Source organism: Podarcis melisellensis, assembly GCF_964234715.1.
Source record: "Podarcis melisellensis genome assembly, chromosome: 16".
NCBI lineage: Eukaryota > Metazoa > Chordata > Lepidosauria > Squamata > Lacertidae > Podarcis > Podarcis melisellensis.
This window is the reverse complement of record NC_138533.1, coordinates 23,755,034-23,769,246: the sequence shown is the minus strand read 5'-3', so window position 1 is coordinate 23,769,246 and position 14,213 is coordinate 23,755,034. Positions and strand designations below refer to the sequence as shown.

Sequence of the window (14,213 nt, the reverse complement as noted above, 5' to 3'; positions counted from 1 at the left end):
CCTTCCCGCCGGAGCGGTACCTATTTATCTACTTGCACTTTGACGTGCTTTCGAACTGCTAGGTTGGCAGGAGCAGGGACTGAGCAACGGGAGCTCACCCTAGTCGTGGCGATTCGAACTGCCGACCTTCTGATTGGCAAGCCCTAGGCTCTGTGGTTCAGACCACAGCACCACCTGCATCCCGTAATACATAATACCTTTAACCAAACCCAACTGTTTTATTTATTGATAAAATATTTATATGCCGTCATTCGTTTTGAAAAATACTAGAGTGGTTTGCAACAATAGCTTCATAAAAGCCATACAATAAACCATATTAAAAAGTTAGAAACATAATCCAACTAATTACTGCAGAAATATTTATTCTTAATTGCTTGCAGAAGCATGGCAGCAGGTGTTTAAAAGTCAAATCAGAAGACACCTTCTGAATCTCTATTGGCAGAAGATTCTACAGGCCTGGGACAATGACACTGAATGATGTTCTTGCTGTTGTCAGATAGGCCTCACTAATCTGGGGAATAATAATAATAATAATAATAATAATAATAATAATAATTACTTATACCCCGTCCATATGGCTGGGTTTCCCCAGCCACTCTGGATGGTTCCAACAGTTGATTAAAAATACATTAAAACATCAGTCATTAAAAAACTTCCTTAAACAGGGCTGCCTTCAGATGTCTTCTAAACATCATAAAGTTGTTTATTCCTTTGACATCTGATGGTTGTTCCACAGGGCAGGCACCACCACCAAGAAGGCCACCACCTGGTTCCCTGTAACTTTACTTCTCACAGTGAGGGAACTGCCAGAAGGCCCCTGGCACTGGACCTCAGTGTCATTGATGGGAATGGTCAATGATGCTTCTCCAGATGATCTCAGTGATGGAGCTGGGATATAATGTTATATATTCCATAAGAGATCCATAGCAGGGAGCCCCATCCTGTTAAGAATCTTATATGTTTCTATGTTAGTGGTTACCAACCTTTTTGGGCCCATGGGCCCATTTGCAAACTGAAGAAACTGTTGGGGGCACAGCACACACACAGCAACCAAGAAGTGGTACAATAGCATGCTTCTCTGAAGCCTTGTTTCAGTAGGAGAACGGCTATGTGGTCATATGGACACCATGTTGGTGAGCCCTGGTATTTATCCTTCTTGATTCAGGGTAGTCCAACCTAGCTAGACTCTCTCCAACTCTCTCATTCAGAGTGTTTTAGATGATATATCGATACAGTTGAATTAATACAGTAGGGAGATTGTGTCAAATGGAACAATTGATTGATTGCTTTTGGTGGAATGGAAATATATGGGAGAAAGGGGGGGCATTTAATATATATCACTGAGCTTCTGAGGCAAATTTTGAGAACAACCAAATATTGAAAGATCATCAGCATCTGCTGGTGTCTATCTGTCCCAAAGCTGGGGAAATATACATCACAAATAAAAATAAACCTAGAGAGTCCTACTCACTCAAAATAAAGTTTGACTGTAGCCCATGGGGTTTCCACGCTATCCAGTTTGTTGAACTACGATGCAACCCCTTATTGCTTTTAATCTATGAGATTTTTAAAAAAATGTTTTTTACCCTAATGAAAGGTCCCAGATCTGTTTCTAAACAAATAAAAGTAATACAAATTAAAAAACAACAATCACAATTAAAATCAGAGCCAGGTAACACAAAATCAAGCAATGGGCCAGTTAAAACCCCATATACCCCCACTTCTTTAGGGATATGTCTCGTTGAGGCTTACTTTTGATTAGACAACAGGATTATGCTGTTTGGTTTTTTTTAAATATCAAACCTTCTATTTATTTATTTATTATTTGCATTTTTAATACAGAGACAGAAAAACAAACAAACAAACCCATCCCACACGCCCTTCCTCCCACACCAGTTGTACAACTTTCATATCAATCTCGACATACAACTAAATACCCGGTGACTTCCCTTCCACCCTTTTCCTGGTTCTTTTTATTTTTCTATTAAATGGAATATTCCAAATTCTTCATATTGAAGAAATATTCAAATTTCTTCATCGGTCATATACCCCATTAACTTCTATTCTGCTGGATTTACTCAAGACCTGTTAGGTTATTCACTTGTTTATACTGGTTCTGAAAATATTCAGCAAAAATTCCCCAGTCCTCCTTTATATTCTTTATCATCCTTTCAGCTCTCTCTCTCTCTCTCTCTCTTATTTTAAATTTTATTTTTTTTACAATTTCAAATATTCATTTGACATCCTTAAGATCTCCATCCTTCTCTTTCCACGGTTCATTTTACACATCATATAAATCCCTGCATACTTTACAAAAGCTATACCATTCAGTCTTCCATTATTGCACCCATCAAAACTTGTTTACACTGCTGAAATGATCTGAATGCTGCCAGCCTTTTCAGCTGTGATCTCTTTTTGTGCGTGCTTGTTTTATAGTTAGGCAGCTCCCAGCACTTCATCTGACAGCAAGCAAGTCGCCTAGGAAAAGGGTTGCTGCCGCTGCTGCGACCAGGTCGCGCGCATGATCCTTTCCCCACCGACCTCGACGGGGCTTACTTCCGAGTAAGGCACCGCCAAGATCTGCCCCATTTTCAGGCTACCCATCCTACTCAAAGCCAACTTGCGCACCGTTTTGCGCTGCCTGCAGGCTGCCCGTCCCGCGCGCCCTCTTTGCTTGAGAACACAAGCCCGGCTGAGCTCTACACCGGGCTTACTCCCGAGTAGACCTTTCCTTTGGCTGCCGGAAGTTTCTGCAACCCGCCTGGCTCCCGGGGAAACTTTGCTCGCCGTGCCCGGCCTGGGCTGCCCTTCTCGGGCCGTTGCTTCCGCGAGGGAGGCGGATTCCTCCTGCTCTTCCTCCTCCTCCGCTCCAGGGCGAAGAAGGGCAGAAGAGGCGGGCCTGCTGCTCGACGACGCGATGATGGCGGCGGCCGCGGCGGCGGCTTCGGGCTCGGCCGGCCGGGCGCCGGTGCTGCTCTCGTGCCTGCTGAGCCACCTGGGCGGCCTCCTGGTGGCGGCGGCGGCGGGGCAGGCGCAGGTGGAGGTGCTGCTCTTGCCGCCTCCTCCTTCTCCGCCGGCGCCCGAAGAGCAGCCGGCGCAGGCCGAGGGAAGCGGCCCCGCTGACGGCGGCAGCAGCTACACTCTGCAGGGCGCGCTGCTGGGCAGGCCCGGCCTGGAGCCGGAGCCGGAGCGCGGGGAGAAGCGGCCTCGGGAAGAGGGCGAGGAGGAGGCGGCGGAGGAGGAAGCCATCCGGGGCAGCCTCGTCCTGGTGAGCGGCGGCCCCCCGACGACCCTCTCGCAGTGGGGCGACCCACTCCCCCCCCGTCGCCCTTCTCAATGAACCCCCTTCCCCTCCCCAGATCTGTTTGGGGATCCCCCCTTCCCCGTTAAAGATTCATCCTCAGGGCTCTTGCCAACCCCTCCACTCCCTGTAAAGAATAGGAATAAGAATAATAACAGCAACAAAATACCATCCCCTTTCCCTCCCGCTCAGTAAAATGGCTGGGTAAGAACCTGCTGCTCCCTGCAAATAATTATAATTATAACCATTGTCTGTCTCTCTCTTCCCCCCACCGCCCCACAACAAAAGGGTTAGGTAGAAACAGGCTCTCTGTAAATAATAATACAGTAATAAAAACAATAACAGTAACAAATACCATTCTCTTTCGCTTTCCCATGGCTGGGTAGCAACCTGCACCCTGCAGACATTAGTAGCAATAATAATAATAATAATAATAATAATAATAGTAATAGTAGTAGTAATAATAACAACCATTGTCTCTTCTCCCACCCCCCAACAAAAGGACTAGGTAGAAATAGGCTCCCTGTTAACAGCAGCAGCAGCAGCAGCAGCAGCAGCAAATACCCTTTTCTCCCCCCCCCAATAAAATGACTGGGTAGGAGCCTGCTCAACAGGAACAAAAACAACTGCCTCTTCCCCCACCCCCAACAAAAGGGCTAGGTAGGAACCGGCTCCTGTTAAATAATAGTAATAATGATAATAGCAGCAACAAATACTGTCCCGTCCCCCCAACAGACCCCATGATTAGGTAGGAATCTGCTCCATGTAAATAGTAATAATATTTTTTTTTTAAGATAATATTTATTAAGGTTTTCCAAATTAAAACAAATTAAATCCAATTTATAAACTTTTTCCAATAACCAGGACTTCCCCTCCCCACCCCCTCTTGCATTCCAAATCTTCCAAATAAACAATTAAATTCAACAAATTCTTATCCCCAAATTACACTCATCATCAATAACCCAAATTTTTTTCCGAGTTGTAATAATAGTAATATAAGAATAATGACAGCAACTTGCCCTTCAGCATCAGGACCCCCGGGGCAGGCTACCCTAATTTAAAATCCAATATTGAAAACAGCTAAAACAAGCCACAGGAATAGGGTGGGCCGTAAAGCTCCCATCTCAGGTGTCAAAGGTCAGGGTGGACCCCTCTTTGCCTTCCACTCGCTCAGGTGAGTGGTGATGGTGATCCGCCAATATCTGCTGGAACCCCCTTGGAGGTTGTCCTCTGCAACTTGTCAGTCAAATGGCATCCCCTTCCCTGCAGATAGGCCCGCTGGAGTCTGGACTCCCGTCAGTAAGAGGGGTTTCTCCTGCCCCAGATGAGCCCTCTATCCCCCCCCCCTCAGTTAAGCGATAACCCTCCAATATCTACTGTGGACCCCCTGATCCCTCCCACCAAAAACCAAACAGCTGCTGCCTCTCTGGGGATTCCCCTTTCTTCCCCATCAATTAAGTGAAGACCCTCTAAGCTGCAGAGAGAGTGGCCAGTCATATCCCTTTCCTCTTGAGAGTGTCGGCAAGCTGGTCATGACCACGGGTGGCTACAGACCCTAACTTTGAGTGCTCACCTCTTTCTCTAGGTGGGGGACACCGACCCCGAGCTGAAGGATGATGACAGTTGGATTGGCGTCGTTCCAGTGGGCGAGGAGCAGGCGGATCTCCCACGAGGCAGCAAGGAAGAGTCCTTTACCACTGCTGTGGTCAACAAGGTGAGTCTCCTATTTCCCCTTCTGTTGCTGTGACCCAACCTTCTTCTTTTGGGGTAGGTTCCTAGGACGCTGCTTAGATGGAATCAGATGACCATTCGTCAATCCAGCTCATTATGGTTCACACTGACAGGCCGCAGCCCTCCTGGATTTCAAACAAGGGAGACTTTCCCAGCACTACTTAGAAATGCTGGGGATTGAACCTGGGACCTTCTGCATGCCATTTTAGCTTGGTTTAGTTCAGGTATGGCCAAACTTTGCTCTCCAGCTGTTTTTGGGACTACAATTCCCATCATCCCTAGCTAGCAGGACCTGTGGTCAGGGATGATGGGAATTGTAGTCCCAAAACAGCTGGAGGAGGGCCAAGTTTCACCATGCCTGGTTTAGAGCATGGTTTCCCAAACTTGGGTCTTCCAGCTGTTTTGGGACTACAATTCCCATCGTCCCTGACCACAGATCCTGCTAGCTAGGGATGATGGGAGTTGTAGTCCCATCTTGGAAAATTCAGTACAGGTGAAAGAGCAAGTGCTTTTTCACGTAGCGCATAGTAAAGAGGGTTCGACAAATTCATGGAGGAGAAAGCTATCAGTGGCTACCAAGCATTATAGGCATGCTACAGTTGGAATACCATTTTCTGGAAACCACAGGAGGGGACAGTTCTCTTGTGCTCAGGTCCTGCTTGCGGGCTTCTTGAAGAGGCATCTGGTTGGCCACTGTGGGAATAGGATGCTGGTCTAGATGGGCATTGGTTTTATCCAACAGGCTCTTCTTACATTCTTATTTGAGTGAGGGAAAGTTGCTGTTTCTCAAGACAGGGTCGGCATTGAACATTTAACTACAGTGGTACCTCGGGTTAAGTACTTAATTCGTTCCGGAGGTCCATTCTTAACCTGAAACTGTTCTTAACCTGAAGCACCACTTTAGCTAATGGGGCCTCCTGCTGCCGCTGCGTCGCTGGAGCACAATTTCTGTTCTCATCCTGAAGCAAAGTTCTTAACCTGAAGCACTATTTCTGGGTTAGCGGAGTCTGTAACCTGAAGCGTATGTAACCTGAAGCGTATGTAACCTGAGATACCTCTGTATGGCGACCCTGTCAGTAGTGAGGTATTACGTAACACATTCCTCTGATGTGTCCCCCAGAATTGAGTGCTTCTCAGATTGCTGGAGTTTTAAACGTTCTTGTGTTTTGAGATACATTTTCTCGCGCATTGCAAAGGCGGCAAGAGACTATCGGTATAAGGCACGGGTGAGGAACCTCAGGCCTGGGGGGCCAAATGTAGCCCTCTGGGTCTCTCCAACTGGCCCTCAGGACTTCACAAAGCCACACCCCTCACTGGCCCCATGTCACACCCTCCAGAAGTGCTTTTGCCAAGCTGGAATTTGCCCTAGAGCTTCATGCTTCTTGCTTGCCTGGGTTGCGTATAGTACCGTATTAGCCTGAATATAAGCCGCACCCGAATATAAGCCACACTGTTAAAATTCAAGGGCGGGGGGAAGAAAAGAAAAAGACAATACCTGAATACAAGCCACTCCCTTAAAATTCCGCAGGCACTCACACCCGTTCCGTTATACCATGTGTCTGTTTCAGCAGCGATAGCGTAAAAAAGCCAGTTTTTGTAAGGTTACGAATTTAAGCCGCGCTTTTAACTTTTCATGGACAGAATTTGGGGGAAAAAAGTGTGGCTGATATTCAGGCCGATACAATGGTACCTCTAGATATGAAAGGGATCTGTTCCGGAGCCCTGTTTGCATCTAGAAGCAAACTTAACTAGCAACAGCATGTCTGCGCACGCACGTGTTGGTTTTCGCTGCTTCTGCGCATGCGCATGACATCATTTTGAGTGTCTGCGCATGCGCAAGCGGCGAAACCCAGAAGCAATGCGCTCTGTTACTTCTGGGTTGCTTCAAACGTGCTCAACCCGAAGCACATTCAACCCGAGATATGACGGTACGGTATATAAAAACTAGCCTACTGTATCTCTGCGGTTTCTCCCTCTGCAGATGAAGCGTGCCCTTGTCTTGGGGGCCTCGGCTTTGCTCATCCTCGCGCTGAATCAGAACGCCATCCGTGAGGTGAGCAGCACCCCTCCCTCTCCTTTGTCCTTCTGGCTGGAGGCTGGACCTCAGTTGGCCTGAAGGAGCCACCAGCCCTACCAGCTACCTCTTTAACCTCTCACTTTCCTCTTCCCTGCTGCAGCTGGATGTCTCCCAGGTCCTCTCCAAGCCTGTGATTGTTGTCCAGACTTCAGAAAACGTTACCAAGCTCCTCGGAGCATTGCTACGGTGAGACTGGTTGGGTTTTGGGGAGGGCAGGAGATCCTGCATGAGGTTCCCATTGCTGGCTCGGGCAGGCACGTCAACGTTGGTTTGTTTTACAGTGGTACCTCAGGTTAAGTACTTAATTCGTTCTGGAGGTCCATACTTAACCTGAAACTGTTCTTAACCTGAAGCACCAGTTTAGCTAATGGGGCCTCTTACTGCTGCCACGCCGCTGGAGCCCAATTTCTTTTCTTATCCTGAAGCAAATTTCTTAACCTGAAGCACTATTTCTGGGTTAGCGGAGTGTGTAACCTGAAGCGTATGTAACCTGAAGCGTATGTAACCCGAGGTACCACGTACTTTCTTGAAGGATCCGGAGCAGCTGATGAGAGCAATTTAAAAGCAATGGAGAATGTTGCTAAATTAAGAGATAAGCTGGAAATGACATCAATAGGTGCCATTATCCTTCCTCCCACCCATCCAATCACAGCAGCAGAGAAAGCAGAAACCAGCTTCCTAGAAAGCACCTGTCTTGGCCTGGCATTGCAAAATGATTAGGGATGGAGCCAGGCAGGCATCTTTGGGGAAAGGCAACCCCATAATCCCCACTGTGCTCTCTCACAGAGAGAAGCTCTTTGCACCTTTCCTCTGTTCTGAACAGAAGGAAGGGGTTGGTGTCTCTTACGCATTGAGGATTTTCCAGGGTATTTGTACAGAGATCTTTTGTGGGCACCCTTTGAGGTCCTGGCAGACATAACTGGTGCCTGCAGGGGCTGCATTGGCGACCCCTGATCTGACAATTCTTAATTTTCTTCTTAATTTTTGCCTGCAGAGGTCTTCGGGCAACAGCAAAGATAACATACCAAGCGGTGCTACTGGAAAACGTGGTATGTAATCCTCAAGGGAAATGGGAGCTTATCTTCCAGTTGGCACAGTATATATTTAAACCCCCAATTCCCTCATTGTTCAGCAGGGGAACAAGATGGGTGGGCTGGTCATCCAATGGGTTAAATATTTGCGATCTATCCTCTTGCCTGTTGGGTGCCTCCCCTTTGTCTGCTTCCATGATTGGACTTCAGCCTGAAAACTTTCTCTGTGTGTTTTTTCTTTACAAGGGAGTGACCTTGACTTTGTGGTCAACCTGCGGCCTGTCCCGGGGCGGTCTCTATGGAGAGTGGCAAGGAGTCATCTGCACAGGAGAGAACAGCTCGAGAGTTCAGGTTGGTACCCCTTCCTGGATCGAAGGAAGCAGGCATTCTGCTTAAAACCATATTGATCCCTGCGCCATAGCCAAATTGGGCCAACTGCTCTGTGAAGGGCCTCCCTGCCCAGGAAATGAGAGCAGCAGTCGTCTACTATAATTAAGATTAATTTGTTATACGCCAATGGCAAAAGTACTGCACAAAATGATGTGCAGGAATTTCATTTTGTGACACAGAGATGGGGTAGGGCTGTAGGTGTGTCTTTAAAAAGTACTTGCATTCAGTTCGGACTCTCCTGGGAAAAATGGTTTCCAAGAGGATAGTGAGAGCAAATCTTGTATTCCATTAGTGTCTTCCCACCCCAACTCATATAGGAAACATATAAGATCTGTTCTTGCATCAGCTGTTGAATGCGTTCCTCTCTCTTTTTTAAACTGGTGCTTTGCAAACATGGACCAAGTGCATTTTCGGGGTTTTTTCCTTGCTAAAAGCAAAAATTGTAAAAATGAGATGCTATTAAATCTTGCTAAAATCAATCAATCAATCAATCAATGGAGGAGCAAGCTGTTATAGGTGGTTGGCAGCGCACACACAGACTGTCCATTCAAGTTAAAATAATACTAGCTCATTTAACATCTCATAGGCTTTGCAGATGCACACCACTGATGTTACTCTGATATGAAACCTGTTTCAGTATTGTGGCTCTCCTCAAAAGATCTCTAGGAACGCTATAGTTTAGCAGAAGGGCTAAAATTCTAGATTAAAGATCTCCCTTCGCGGGACAAGTTCTGGGGTATGTTGACTGGGAAACTTTCAAATCTGTATTGTCTGCATTTCAACATGCCGTGCGTTTGCATAAATCGCAGCCATTTTACAGAGCTTGGGAGTCCTGTCAGCACCTCACCTGGCTGTCTTCCAGGGAACTGCTGTATCTGAACAGTATTCCAGTACCTGGAAGCGCATTGCACGGCTATTCTTTTTAACTATCAATAGGTGGAGTTTTTCTTGCTATGCTGTTAAGAAATGCCCTCGTATTTAGTGGTGGTTCTGGTGCCCCCCCTTAAAATGAAAATGATGCGCCCCTCTGCAACATCGCTATAAGAATGTAAGAAGATCCTCCTGGAATCAGGCCAGTGGTGCAACTTAATCCAGCGTCCTGTCCTCACTGTTGTCAACCAGATGCCCATGGAAAACATCTTGAGCTGTATAAATTGCATTGGTAGACCTGGTGCCGGGGTCAGTTCACCAACCCTTGTAATAAACAACAGTCAGCTACTTCCTTTCTCTCCTGACCTAGAACCGTAGTACGTGATGGGGCCATACTTCTTATGCAGTGTGTGTGTGTGTGTGTGTGTGTGTCCTCCTTGCAGAAGTATCTCCAACAGCTGTGGAACGCCATCTTGCTCATTGCCTTGATCCTGTGCACAGGCGTGATCATGCAGGCACAGCGACAGTCTCGGCACAGCCGGCTTGACCAGGACTCCGAGGTGAGCTTGCTGTCTGCCCTGCTCACCCCTGGCAGAAAGCTACCATCTGGGTTTCAGGCTGAGGCTCACCCTGGCCTTTCCTCCTGCAGCTTGATCTCAAGCAGCACATTGTGCAGAGACTCTCGGCGCTGAAGACTCGGCGCTACCACCCCGGGAAGCTGCCCCGGAGCTGGGCTCATGAGATCGACAGCTGCGCCATCTGCTTGGACCGGTTCCACAAGAACCAGGTAGCGCTTGCTGAAAGGCCGGCGCATCTCAGTGCCTCGCAGGATGCAGCAGGGTTTCTGTGGGAGGGATTCTGCATCCTCTGTGTTTTTAAAGTCTGTATCTAGAAGCCATGAGTGGAGTTGGAAGCCTATGGTGTATCTAGACAGACGAGGTGGATGCGCAGCCACAGCCCTGCATGCGCAAACTCTCACACATCACCACCTCCCAACTTGTGTGTCTTAATATTGCGGCTGCAACCTTTCATAGACTTCACCGCCACGTAGATTAATAGATTAAAAGGTTATTTTAGCCACTAAAAATGAACACAAGAACATTGGAAGGGTCCTGCTGGATCAAGCCAAATAACAGTCTGATCCCAGATTCTTTTCTCACATATGTCAACTAGATGTCTGTGGCAAGCCTGCAAGCAGGACCTGAGCACAACAGCAGAAGATAGCCATTGTGGCTAGTAGTTAGATAGACGGATCCTCCATGAAATTGTCTAAACCTCTTTTAAGGCCATCCAGCTTGATGGCCATCGCTCCCTCTTGCAGGAACGAGTTCCATAGTTCAGCTATGAGCTGTGTGAAGAAAGAAGTGGTCTGTCCTCAATCAGGTACCCGAGATACCTGAGTTTTCAGGGATGCGTTTATAAAACCTTCAGGCCGCAAGCCTTCCGCAGTGGTGCTTGCTAGAACTCAGTGCCTGCTTAATGTAACAGCAAAAGAAGGGTGCTGCCCGATAAAGGCACTTCCACTCCTCTCTAGCCATGAACAAATTTGAAAGATACATAAGACAGGGAACAGATCAGACTATAGGTCCATTTTGTCCACGTCTTTGACAGAGAGCATTAAGTTGTCAAAGGCTATCTGACCACTTCAATCGGGTTTGCTGGGAAGTGAACCCAGACCTTCTGCATTCAAAGTTTGTGCTCTCTTACTAAGTTACAGCTCTTCCCTTAGAGTAGTCAACAAGCCCACACAATTGACTAACTTAAGATTTCTTTAATCGGGTAATGGGCCCTGCTTAATGTGCATTACATTGCAGTTTCCCCATATGGTGATCTTTCCCTTTTTCTAAGTGGGAGCCAGTGCTTTTTTTGGGGGGGGGGTGAGACTCTTTCCTTCTTCCCTGCCCCGCAGCCTCTATGGGTTGAGCTCTTCAAAGTGGGACATGCAGCTCTTGAAACCGTCTCAATCTGCCCAACAGTGTCTCCGGGTGCTGCCATGCCTGCATGAGTTTCACCGGGACTGTGTGGATCCGTGGCTCCTCTTGCAGCAGACCTGCCCCCTCTGCAAACACAATATTTTAGGTAAGCCCCTTTTCCCACCCACCACAGAACCACCTGCTGCCCAGATCTTCCCACTTCTGCTTTTCACCAGCCACTTCTGCAGACACGGTGGGGCCGGGAAGGTTAAATAAACTTGGGAGCTGAAGCACCATATATAGACCTAGCTGGCTGCCCTCTCCCTTTCCAGTGCCCCACCTTGGCGTTGACGGGCAGCAGAGAATTGCCCCGTCTTGAGTCTTGTCTGGAAGCCGCATCCTCTAATCCTGGCTGCATGGAGGCTGACATACTTGGCGGCGAGGGATAGGCACTCTGCATATCCTCAGAGGCGGTCTTTATTATTGCTTTACAACCCCAGCATCACAACTTGGGTTGAGCCCCAAATGCCAACCCACAATTTGTATTTTCATTTCATGCTCTCCTGTGAGTTCACAATGGCCAGAGATTACTGCAGCTAGAAGAGCAACCTAGAATTGGCTTTGGTGATCTAGTTGCCGAGGTGGGAGCCCCACTCTGCCCTACCTACCAAGCCCAGAATTTCATCTTCCCATTCAGCCGCCGGAACAGGAGGATGGAAAGCCATAATGATGTTTGCTGTTACTTCCTCATTTCTTAAGTGCGTGCCCCTTAAAAGGGGGAAGTGGCCTCCTTTCTCGGGTGGAGGAAGCAAATGCCCTGAGCCTTGGTATTGGTCGGTCTGTCTGTCTTTTCTTTAAAACAGCTTTCTCTCTGAAGGCTCAGGCCTTTTGCTCTTGGGTCTTTTTAAAAAGAACAGCAAGCAAGCAAGCGAATTCTCAATTCGGGGAGTTTTGCTCTTTCTCAGAGGCACTCTTCTTCTGTTTTGTTTTCCGCTGCCCATGCCAACCATTCATCCACTTCCCCTCCTGGGATCCATGTTGCACATCCCCCTCTTACCTCCCCCAACCCTGTGGCCCTTAGAGCAAGGCTCGGGAACTTGCAGCCCTTGAGATGCTGGGACTCTGTACTCCCAGCCAGCATGACCCCAGTGGTCACAACACCCGACACCACAAGGACCACAGCTTCGCAATAGTGGCCGGAGCGCTGTCTCACCAACAGGCCTCATGGCCTGGGGGATCTCTGCCTTTCTAGTAAAATACCCCCTTCTCTTTTATTTCCTTCCCTGCCTAGGAAACTGCTGTCAAGACAGTTAGCACGACGATTGCCCGCCTTTACGGATCAATCTGCTTGTATTTCAAGGGAGAGAGCAATTTTCCCCAGAGCGTCTGGACGCCGTGGCAGCTGCTCGGGACATGGAGGAAATGACTCTCTTGGAACTTGGGGCTCCTTTGAGATGGGAAGCGTGTGTGTGTGTGTGTGTGTGTGTGTGTGTGTGTGTGTGTGTAAAAATAATAATGTGTGTGTTCTCTGGCCTTTTCTGTGCTGGGCTAAATCAATTGCACCATTGGTGGAGCATCTGTGCAGTATGAACCCGGGGAGGAGGGTGTGTGTGTGTGCTGAGGTTTTTTTGAAACTCTGCTTGTACCTTGTTTTGCCACCTTCCAAGTCCCCCCCCCCTTCCCAGCTTGCACTGTTCCTGATGGGAGGAGGCTTCGCTTGCTTAGGGTTGGGGAGGGTGGGGAATTTGAAATGCTTGCTTTATTTATACTAACTTATTAGAGAGAAGGGGCTGGGCAAGACTGCAGGGGGTTATGGAGGGGCTGCAGAGCCCTCTCCGGAGAGTGTCATGGCACCCGAGGCACCGCTGGGGTGTGTAAAGAGCCACCTGTACTAATAAAAAGAAGGGGGAAAATCTAAGCCACAAAACACTTGACTCAGCAGCATTCCATTGCAATCCTGTCTTTTCCCCTGCCTAGAACATTCCCCTTGGCGATGGCAGGGCTGCAGGTGGGGCAGCCTGACCTCCACTTGCCTTGCAGGGGCCTCTGTCAACAGGGGGAGGAGACAGCTGGGATCCCTTGGTGGGACAGAGGACAGTCCCGAGTACATCCCAGGGCTTCAAATAAGTTGAGATTCTGTTTGGGGCGGTTCTTGTTTTTTTAAAACACTTTTTAGAATATGATCCCCCTGCATGAACCCCCCAGGTTTCGTTGTCTCATACCGATTGATTGATGTCATAATTTTATTGCACATGGTATTATTTTAATTATGTCCACAACTGTAATTAATGGAAGCTACTTTGTTCTTGTGAAGCATGAGTTATAAGGTTCAGAAGTACTGTAAACTAATTCTAGGAAGCCTCAATCAAGGGGGAACTGGAGGCAGTCGATGCAGCTGGAAGGCAGAGGACCTGTACTTGCAGCAAACAGGTTTAGAAACATGCTTTTAAAAACAACAACATTGAGATTCTCCAAACGTTGAACTCCATACGTTGAACTCCATTTACTCTGCTTTTTTGCTGTGTGTTCTTGTCTAGAATCCACACGCAGCCTTTAGCAGGAAAGAGTTCTTGGCCTTTTCCACCCAAGTTAAGACGAAGAGCATCTGGCTTTACCCCCCTAGGTCAGAAAAGGAGCTAAGAAAAATTGGACATCTGCGTTACAGTGATCCGCTTCTTTTCTGCAGGGATCCTTGACTGGGTCACTTCCCCTCTGAGGATCCCCTCCGCCACTACATTTCCTGTTGGAAGATGCGGGAGAGCTAAACACACAAATTACTTTAACTAGGGAGAAGTTTCCCTGGCCGCAGCCCCTCTTGGCCATCACAGTTGTGACATGCATATTGTTGAGGTTCTTACTCCCACCTTCCCAGTCTGCTTTTGGTCCAGTCACACTTGGAG

General features: G+C 48.0%; 1 protein-coding gene across 1 annotated transcript; it reads left to right on the top strand.

The window, feature by feature from the left end:
• The first annotated feature begins 2,788 nt into the window (after window positions 1-2,788).
• On the top strand, window positions 2,789-13,240 carry RNF215 (ring finger protein 215). Its single transcript, XM_081892473.1, has 10 exons — window positions 2,789-3,268; window positions 4,887-5,015; window positions 7,014-7,085; window positions 7,210-7,295; window positions 8,104-8,158; window positions 8,387-8,491; window positions 9,844-9,960; window positions 10,050-10,187; window positions 11,377-11,479; window positions 12,605-13,240. Exons 1-10 carry the CDS (start codon window positions 2,918-2,920, stop codon window positions 12,625-12,627), a joined length of 1,179 nt encoding a protein of 392 aa, XP_081748599.1. The 5' UTR covers window positions 2,789-2,917; the 3' UTR covers window positions 12,628-13,240.
• Window positions 13,241-14,213: the final 973 nt, after the last annotated feature.

What these genes read in the sequence shown, in the direction of transcription:
- RNF215 (XM_081892473.1), top strand. Translation starts at nt 2,918, where the DNA reads ATGATGGCGGCGGCCGCGGCGGCGGCTTCGGGCTCGGCCGGCCGGGCG. An exon ending in TCCGGGGCAGCCTCGTCCTG is followed by an intron (nt 3,269 to 4,886) that starts GTGAGCGGCGGC and finishes CTCTTTCTCTAG; the next exon opens with GTGGGGGACACCGACCCCGA. An exon ending in ACCGGTTCCACAAGAACCAG is followed by an intron (nt 10,188 to 11,376) that starts GTAGCGCTTGCT and finishes TCTGCCCAACAG; the next exon opens with TGTCTCCGGGTGCTGCCATG.